The sequence below is a fragment of the Pogoniulus pusillus genome, chromosome 30 (genome assembly GCF_015220805.1).
Source record: "Pogoniulus pusillus isolate bPogPus1 chromosome 30, bPogPus1.pri, whole genome shotgun sequence".
Classification (NCBI taxonomy): domain Eukaryota; kingdom Metazoa; phylum Chordata; class Aves; order Piciformes; family Lybiidae; genus Pogoniulus; species Pogoniulus pusillus.
In genome coordinates this window covers 2,443,283-2,453,298 of record NC_087293.1, presented here as the reverse complement: position 1 = coordinate 2,453,298, position 10,016 = coordinate 2,443,283, and the positions used below count along the sequence as shown (strand labels likewise).

The 10,016-nt window shown below is 42.5% G+C and overlaps 1 protein-coding gene across 2 annotated transcripts in view; it reads right to left on the bottom strand.

Moving 5' to 3' along the window:
* Positions 1-272: 272 nt before the first annotated feature.
* The window catches only part of PPM1F (protein phosphatase, Mg2+/Mn2+ dependent 1F), a 30,930-nt gene continuing 21,186 nt past the window's right edge, over positions 273-10,016 (bottom strand). The window contains exons 6-8 of one of the 2 annotated variants that reach the window (XR_010307809.1): positions 9,467-9,560; positions 7,391-8,054; positions 273-6,081 (exon numbers count right to left, since the gene is read on the bottom strand). Coding sequence is in view for 1 of the 2 variants with exons in the window: in XM_064168363.1 (XP_064024433.1) it covers positions 7,681-8,054; positions 9,467-9,560 (468 nt within the window). In the remaining variant the exon portion in view is untranslated. Of the gene's footprint in view, positions 8,055-9,466; positions 9,561-10,016 lie in introns of both variants that reach the window. The other variant, XM_064168363.1, reaches the window with a different exon arrangement.

The window sequence follows — 10,016 nt, the reverse complement described above, 5'->3', positions numbered from 1 at the left end:
TGACCTGCTCTAGGTGATCCTGCTCTGGCAGGGGCGTTGGACTGGATGATGTCTAGAGGTCCCTTCCAATTCCCAACATTCTGTTACATGCCTGCTTCCTAGCACCTTGGTCTTTGGGAATTTTCTTGCTATGTTTAGTAACAGCTGTGTGGAAGAAGGCAAGGTCTGGTGACAGGGTAACTGCTGGAAGATGTGCAGTAAGACCACTGCAGATTCACCTACTTGAAACATTAGAATGCAAAATGCATTTAAGAAAAGAAACAAACACCACCTCAAATCACAATGCTTTATTGAGGTTCCTGAAATATTAGACCCTAGAGTGGAGAGTTCTTATCTCCACCTGTTTCCAATCACTGCTTTGAAACAACTTCTTACAATATGCAAATAAGATACATGAGGCACTGTGTGAATACAAAAGTGACAATACAAAACCCCCCAAACAATTAAACCTCATGCAATAGATACACATAGATATGTATATATATATAAAAATATGGTAATATAGCATAATCCACACAAGCACTGTTAGAACAATCCACATAAATGAATGTACAATATGCATAGCATTTAATGATCAATGACAACAGGTCTCTGGCCTGTGCACAAAACCAGTTAGCTTGAGTAAGAGTTTTAAGATACTAAATCACTGGTTAAGCCACAGCTTCTAAAACCTGCTGTACTGCAGCTTTCCTGCTCAGGGTCACAAGTGCAGATTAGCAGACAAAATAAATAAGGACTAGGATTCTACAACACTTGGCTAACAGCTCCTGTTTCACTGTCACTGGCCCTCTTACTTTCATTCAAGGTTTGTAAGCCAACAGTGGCAAGAAATGTGCCTGAAGCAACAGTTCTGCTCGTGTACTATTTTAATACTGATAAAAAACACATATGTTTAAAGTCAGCAGGAGTAATTATAGAGGTCTAACTTACCACTAAACAAGCAGAGGATTGAAGTTATGGTACAGACAAGATACTGAAGAACTGCCCTGACTGGGAGGTTGATTAGTCACACGCTGTGCTGCAGTTACCAACCTGTCCACTTGGTCAACTACTGCAAGAAAGAAAAAGCTGGCAGTGAAGGGAGTTAGAAAGCTTTTCTTCCCCACTCCAAACAGTGCAAGAGTTTGGAAACAGCCTCTGTCAGGACAAGGAAGTACAGAGACAAGAATGTTTCTCAAGTCCTGCGTTCAGGATGAGAGCTACTGTTACCTGCAATAAGTATTCCTATGGAATAACATGTAAAGAACAGGATTTTCTTCTTATGCATCCACTACTGGTCAATGGCAGAGACAAACAGTTGTGGTAGTCTCTTCTCTTCCTAGCTGACACGATACTTCCTACACTCCTGGTGGTGCAGATCTCCAAAGATTAAACCACATTCACTAGGAAGGCAGGTGAAATCAAAATTATAAGTGGCAATTAAATTGACTTAGAGAAAGGAGTTAAAGTCTAAGAAGCAGCACTGTGGCGAGTGGGGCTGACAAAATAAAAGGGTGCAGCAGATAGAAGGAAAAGAAAATTGGAAAGAGAATAAGAGAAGACAGCACAGGACTGATTCTCAGAAGCAGAAATAGTTAAGTAAGTTAAAGGTACTTAAAACTTTATACTAACCTTTTTTTTTTTCCCCAGAATAAAGTTTCAACCCCAACAAAACAAATACTTTTGCTATTATTAAACATACTGAAAAGCAGGGGGGGAAGGGGAAAAAAGGAAAGCAAGCAGCATTAACCACCCAGTATTAAGCAGAGTGCCTTTTAACAAAATTAGAAAGAGCAAAATGAAGAAGAGGAAGTCATTGTTGATAACCCTGAGAAGGTCCCCATAGGATCTCTCTAGTTCCCTAGCTATTACTTCGACATCCAAAAGGAGAGATCGCTTCTTAGGCAAAAGGACAAACACTTCGTGCAGGGAATGATGGCCACAACTTCCAGCACCAATTGCTGAAGCAACAAACCTTGCACATACCTGATGTATTGCCACAGAAATGACAACAAACTTCAAGAAGATCAGGAAGAACTGATGAAGCTCTTGTGCGTGGAAGTCCACAACTGTTTAGTCACTAATAAGCTCAGTACTTGCTCTATTAATATCTCCTGGAAATCAGTAATCAGGCTTAATAGTTGGAAGGAAAACTCAATCACAAACTAGTCACAGAGCCCAGATGCATTCAGCTCCTTAGAAAGTTAAATATATCTTCTCTCTTCAGACTAACGAGCACACATCAACAAGACAAGAAACCCTGACTAAGAGGAGTTTGTTAACAAAATAAAGCAGACACTACGAAACAGCCAAACTCATTTGCTTAAAGCAGTGTTTTGAAGCTGACAGTGCACTGCCAATCCTTCTAGGCTGCTGCTTTTTTTACTCCATTGTTTGCATTCCAAGAAGCTTGAAAACATTTCTTTTCCTATTGATTTTCGTCCTCGTCTGTTTGACAAAAGCTGCGGCTTGCTAAATTCTCCAGGCTGCCAGCACAGCTGCCTTTTGTTTGGTTTTGTGTGCACCAGCAGCAGTATGCAGAGCTTGGGAAACGTTAAGCTAACAACACCCAGCAGCTTGTGGGGAAGGCTGGTTGAGTGTTTGGGCTCTGATGGGCCACACCAAAACAGAAGTTTAAGCGATTCTCTGTTAAGATTTTGGCTTGCTGCTCGGTGGAGAGATAAGGTTAGCACCAGAGCTCAGCGGTTCATTTTAAGGCAGTATTTTAAGAAGTGGCTATGACAGGCAGGTGTTCAAGTGCAGCCATATCTCCCTCAGATCTCCATTTGATTACTTCTCAGCTGACATAATTGATACCAACAGAAATAACTTTAGATAAAGCAAAATCCGATCGATACATTAAAAACAACCAAAACACAGGCAGAAAGTGACCGGCTGAGCTCTTAGAGCTGTCAGCACTGCAAAACAAATAGTCCAGAGGGCTGGCTGCTTTAGTGCCTCGATTTAGGAAAGCTGGAGGACTGGCCTCTGGGGTCTGCTGCTGTCAGCTTTAAAGGTTATGACTAGCTTGGCAGAAAACTGACTGCTCTCCAGAACAACTATTCAGATGCAACTAGGCCTGCTAAAAACGTGTGTTGAGAGAGCATGGGCTGGAAAGGTTTGCACTCACTTGAAAGCTCCTTTCTCTCCCTCTCCAACCCTTCCTGAATGCCATGGTGTCCATCAGAAGCTATTTGCTCCTCAAAATGAGGGATGGATTATTATTTTCTAGGAGGACTTTGTCTGATGGCCACAGGCTCAGCTGTAAAAGGGACAGTAATAGAACTAAGCAGGGAAATATAATACAGGCATAACTATAGCTAAATTACATATGAATCATCTGCAATCTGCTCTGTTGGGGCTAACATCCCCCCACTTTCTCCCTAAAGCATTTGTTGATACTTCAGGACTGTAAGAACAGAAATAGATTAGGTCTGGGGCTATGCATTAAGTACCTGCATCCACAGCAGTACTTCAACCAACAGCCTTGCACCAAGAGCAGGGCTGCAGTCTTCATTTAGGCTTTAAGCAGCTCAACTGTTCATGTCCTTTACAGCCTGAGAGGTTTTGCTGCAGCACCATTCAGAAACAGCTGGGCTTCTCAGCCACTTGTTTTGGGATCACCTTTTTGTTAGCTTCTAAAGGATTGCCTAGGAGGGAAGTTCCAACCACAAGCAGCTGTTTCAAGCTATCAATTGAAAATGGGCTTCCCAGTGCAGACAGCCACCTTACCTCCTGAATTGGTAAGGAAAGAGAAGCATTCTTCATGAGGGAAAGCTAACAGCTCTGGAAATGCTTTTAAAAAGAGCAGTATCTCATCTGACTTAGAATTCAGACTAATGTCTATTAAATGCTATTGAAGGCAGCACTGTGATTAACACTGCTCAACTGCCAACGCTGCTGTGAGCACTCCATGCCCAATTACTCATCTCCTGAGAGCTCCCCAGCCCTATCAATTGCTTATCACACTTCATGGCACGTACCCATGGTAGCAGTTGCACAGTGACCAGCACCACACGCACTGGAGGCTCCCTCTTAGTACCACTTTTCACACGAGGACCTTTAGAAGAATCCATTTAGTAGCATTAGCTTCCAAGGCAGTGTTGAGGGGTCACAGCAAGTCACCTTGGATGCTTTCATTGTGATTCCTTCCTTGGCTTGTTGAGGATACAGTTACCACACGCAAGTTTTGCCTTTCTAGTGGGGGTGTTTCTCATTCTTTCAGGAACTGGTATTTCACTTTAAAGAGCTGACATTTGTGGCTCTGTTTTCCATCCCACTTCCTTTTAAGAGAGGCATTAATAACACACATAAATGCATTCCTGTCCCTCTCTCACTCCTCCATCACTCAAAGGGTGGTTTTTACTTTATCTCTCTCTGTTCTAAACGTTTTCCTGCATTTCTATCTTTTGTATTCTCAAAAAAATCCTCAAAAGGCAAAAAAAAAAAAAAATCACCCAAAATAAACCTCAAATCAACCCCTCAACAGACCTGATTTGTAAAATTGTCATCTTGTTGACATCAGACCCAGAAGGCTTCAGTGTCTTAGGTATGTTTCTCTGTAGGAAAAGACAGAGTAAGGAAAGGCAGGCAGAAGTATGAAATACCTTGAAGCAAGAGAGGTGCTGGACACCCACCTAAGCAGAAGGACTAAAGTTAGTTTTTGATTAAGCAAAAGACAGTAATTTAAGTGTGCTCTGCTTGAAGGATGCAGGCTCCTTTCAGGAGTAACTTTTCTGATGCTGGGTGTTAAAAGGCAGCAGCAGCCATTCCTTTGGAGTCAAGTAAAGTTGGGAAACACTTCCATGTTGCACTGAACATCTGTCTGGAATACATTAGCTGACTTCTACAGCTTCAAAGATTTGGAAAGACTCAAGAATTGGTTTTGTTGCACTCTCATCAGAAAGAAAAGGAAACAGGCAAATTAGTCATGTTGCTCAGTAGTTAATTCAAAATTAGTGGACATTGCTAGTCCCTTCCCCACTGAAGTCTTAACTTCTCAAAGACTACTCCTGTCCACTTCTGTCTCAAAGATATGAGGCACCAGGTCATTTAGAATGGAAACAGAAGTCAACAGCTTCTCAGAATGCAGAATTTCTTCCCTAGAGCACAGCTTGAGAATTAAATATTTTGATTACCAGAGACAGGTTTCTGAAGGCCCATTTCACTTAGCTCCCACTTGAGAAAGAAAAATCTATCCAATTAGAAACAAAAGGGGATATTTTTACATAGCTGCAAGTATCTGCTGAAAAACTTAAGACTTTCATCTGTAACACAAATCTGCCCCAAAAGGTTGAAAGAAAAGGATGCCTACAAAGGATTTTTCCCACCATGTCTCAGGAAATTTGGCACATTTCAGAAAGCAAAGCAACCTACCAACGTTTCACACCTCCCTTCAGGAATACAGCAGCTTCCCCCTCTCCTGAGAAACCTCAGGTAGCAGTGAAATCAAACAGGTCTGTATGATCTTACTAAATTAATAATGAGAACTATTTCCAAGACACCAAGAGGCACTAGTGGTCATCAGAATTTAGCATATCACTGAATATCTGGGTAAGAAATCAAAGAGAGGAGATGGCAAATCCAGACTAGGTTCACTAGAAAAAACTAACATCTACATCTAGCTGGCTGCCAGCACAGAAAGCCTTCTCCATGTATTTTAGGGCAGCAAAATGTAGGCTGGCAAAGTGCTTGTAGCCTTCTTGGAGGAAAAGCTCCTGTTGTTGCATAGCTCAACAAGGAAGTCAGTGTCCAAGTTGCTATGTAATGGCTTACTGAGGAGTTTGTGTTACATCAAATGATCATTCACAGCAACTGAGTGAAAACTTGAGCTCCTCAGGTACCTCACTGCCCCGTGCCAGCTGACACCGCAGAGACAGTATGGACACAGTGCTGCTCTGTTCATCCTTTTGACCATCTCAGCTCTTCTGTCTAAACTGTCCCTAAGCAACAGCAACATTCAGCACATCTAGGACTGCCATACTGCACTGCCACATGCTTCTGAACTAGGCAGGCAGTCTTGCTGGCAGCTGTAAAGCACTTCTTGCGGAGACACAGAAATTACCAACACGTTTACCAATGAGCCCTCAGATCCTGTGAGTCCTGTTAGCGAGGCAAGACAAAGCACAAGCAGATGCTCTGGCATGAAATGACACATAACAGTCACACAAAAACGTCTTTTCATCTTCACATTTCCTTACAAAGTTACTTAGACCCAAAAAGTGAAATGATCCATGTCCAAATGAACTATCTAGTAATTAAAAAACTGGTACTAAACTGCTTCTAGTTTGTGTTATTATTTTTTCCTTTGAAGGTCAGAAGTGTTTTTGTTTTTAAATCCAAGTCAAGATGACCTAGATGCTTTAGTTTATGATCAACTAATGAGCTTCTTGCATGGGGCAGAGGGTAAGCCACAGTAAGTATTGCCAAGCTTTTAATATAAGCCACAAAATTTGGCAACAATGAAAGATTTGTTTTTCCTTTGAAATCCTGGTTCCACTAAAAACATTCACCAAAAAAAAAAAAAGGAAACATTTAAGTGCATTAAATGTTAATATTAATGAAAATGTAAAAGTCACACTTTAAAAACACTATAAACTGGCTCACCAGAACATAGGAGGAAGCCAGCAATACTTGGGTGAAATAGTTAAGGCACTTGAGGGTAGTCAGTTTGTAAAACCAGATAATTAAGACACAGCCACCTTAAAATTCTAATTTAAATAACAACCACAACAAAAATAAAGTAACACTGAAAAAAAAATTCCTCCAACTGTAAAGTTCAGGATATAAACAAAAAAACACAGAATAAACCACTCATTTTTACATTAAAAAGTGGCAGGAACAGAGCATATTGAACTGCTAGAGCAGGCATACTGTAAAGGTCTCTTTCAAATACAATAATAATGGTCCTTTCTTTTCAGGTTGCCAAGTAGCCAGTAAAGTGTTAGGGAGAAATAATCCAGTGCAGGTAAATATTGGATTCCAGTTTATAAACCAGGGCAACCCAGAAAGAAGCTGATTTTGTATCATTTTCCCTGGGATATTTCTAGTTAGTTTTCTTGCCTTTTTTTTTTCCCCTGGAGCACTCAGTTTCATTTTCTCCACTCCATACACACAAAGTTGAACATCTCTGAATGAAGCAGCCAGATCATCCTTAGAATATCATCTTTGGTACAAAACAAACAGAACAGAATGGAGTCACTCAGCTCGCACACCAAGCCTGTCCCTACAGGCCTCACACAGTAACAAGCTCCTCTGTGATGGTGACAGTTTCTCTCTTCCCAGTCTCCAAAGTAATCTCACAATAAAATACAACACAGAGAATTCTCTGCAAGCACTAATTGAAATTTTCACTCAGAATTCCCAAACAGGTTTTCTGACCCATTAGCTTATGCACAGTAAGGTTTCTTACCACTTCCAGGGCAGAGGGATGTGACCAGCAGCCCTGAGAAACACTTTTAGAAGTCTGCTCCCAGAGATGAAACACCTGTAGGAGGTCTGCTCAGTGGTTTTTGAAGGGAAGGGGGAAGGAAGAAAGGAAAAGACAAATGGGAACTCAGCAGAAGGAGTCTTGCCTTTCTCCCAAATGTTTGTCCATTTGTCATTCTTCTCCTGATACCTTTTTCCTATTGTATTAGAGGCTTCTTCAGCGGAAAGCAGTTCCTGGCATGAACTTAAACATTCTCATTTAAGCAGATTTTGTCACTGTGTGGCTGCTGCCTCACAGCTGAGGAAATTAAAGGATGATCTCTGAGCGTTATCACCAGCCTCATGGCTCTTAGGGTCTCTGAGACAGCCTGCCAAGATGTCCTGAGGATCCCTCAAGAACACCACCAGAACAGTGATGTTATCGCTGGATCCATTTTCCTTCGCAGCAGCCACCAGTCTTTCTGCTGCATTGAGACCCACTCCTTGGGTTTGCATTAAATGATCTAGGACCAAGTCTACGACCTCATGTGGCTTGACAGCATCAAAGAATCCATCACAGGCCAGAAGCAAGTAATCTTCAGAGCCAGTCAGCTCAAATGAATCTCCATCTGCATCACCAGAGATATAGGGCTTCTGGCATACATCCCCTGAAACAAACAACCCAAACAAAGGCTTTCTTATTTCAAATGTAAACAGTTACTTCTCTCATAGATTGTTTTTGCCATCCCCAAAGACAGCCAGAGCATATTCCAGAGGTACATGGTGCAGGACAGCAGTAAAAAGCTACAGAACAAGCATGGCAGTCCTTTGTTTCTTGAAGAATGCTTGGAACCTACCTAAACCCAGTAGCTTTCTATGGAGCTACTCCAATTCATGCTTTCCTAATTCTGTGGACAAACTAGAGAAATGCTTTCAAAGTGGCTTCTCTCTGAAATCTATTTGTGCAAGGAGATAGTCAGGCCTTCATTTTGCAGGTGTGCCTCTTGGACAGCCCTCAGAATGCTAGGAAAACAAGCATTTTCTTAATTACCAGATAAACAACACAATGCCATACGAATTTGCTCATTGTGTTCAGTTCATTGGTTTCACACAGATGGGATCCAAATAGTATGCATGAGAGAAGTTCATGCAGCCCCAAAAGCTAGAGAGAGACTCTGTTCAATCTGTGTTTTTGTTCTTGTTCTTATCCATCTTAGCAAGCCTATGAGTGCAGCAGACATCAGCACTGTTGCCTTTTCACAGCCTATAGTCCAATTCTTCTCACCAAAACATTCTAGCTAACTTCAAACTAGCACAGCCAGCCTGGCAGGATTTATGCCTTACCAGGACAGGTGGTTGAGTAACCCATTCTGGATGTGTTTAAGAGTGGTGCTTAGGGATATGGTTTAAGATGAATCTTGTGGAGTAGGGTTATAGGTTGGACTTGGTGATCCTGAGGGTCTTTTCCAACCTGGATGTTTCTGTGATTTCTGTGATTCTGTATTACCCAAATTTAGGCTAATTTGCTTCCACTCATACATTACAGTTACCTACTGTACTTGCCCACGGTCTTTTATCTTTTTCATCCTAATTGCTGAGCAGTAAAGAAAGCTTAAGGACAGGATGCCATCCAGAGGGACCTGGATGGGCTGGAGAGATGTGCTGAGGAGAATCTCATGAGGTTCAGTAAGGCAAAGTGCAAAGTCCTGCACCTAGGTTGGGGCAAGCCTAGATATCAGTCAAGGCTGGGGGATGATGACATTGAGAGCAGCACTACAGAAAAGGACTTGGGGGAGCCCATAGATGAGAAGCTGGACATGAGCCAGCAAAAGGCACTTGTAACCCTGAAGGCAAACGGCAGCCTGGGCTGCATCAAAAGCAGTGTGGCCAGCAGATGGAAAGAGGGGATTCTGCTCCCTGCTCTGCTCTGGTGAGACCTCATCTGGAGTGCTCTGTCCATCTCTGGAGCCTTCAACACAAGAGAGACATGGACCTGTTGGAGCTGGTCCAGAGGAGGGCCATAATGACAAGCAGAGGGCTGGAGCACCTCTCTTATGAAGAACATCATATTTAACCTTACCAATTGCTCTAGAAACAGCCAAGGTGCCATTAACCCTCCAGCAGTCCATGTAGGTCACACAACCACCCAGAGCCTCAATGCGTGCTCTCTCGTCCTGAAAAACAGTAGAATACACTTTTCACACTGAAACCCTTCTATGGTTTGTCCACTAAACATCAGAGAATTACAGAATGCCTCAGCCTGGAAGAGACCTCAGAGATCATTTTCTTCAACTTCCCTGGCGTGGGCAGGGACACCTCTCAACTAGAATCAGCTGCTCAAGGCCTCATCCAACATGGCCTTGGACATCCCCACAGAGAAGGCAGCTACAGCCTCCCTGGGTAGCCTATTGTGGAGTCTCACCACCCTCATACTGAAGAAATTCTTCCTAAGATTCAGTCTAACCCTACTCTCCCTCAGCTTCAAACCATTCCCTCTTGCCCTACTCCTAGACACTCTTAGGAAAGTCCCTCTGCAGCCTCCCTGTAGGATGCCTTCTGCATTGGTAGGCAGCTCTGAGATTCCCCTGAAGTCCTCTCTCCTCTAAGCTGAACAATCCCCAAAAAAGTAG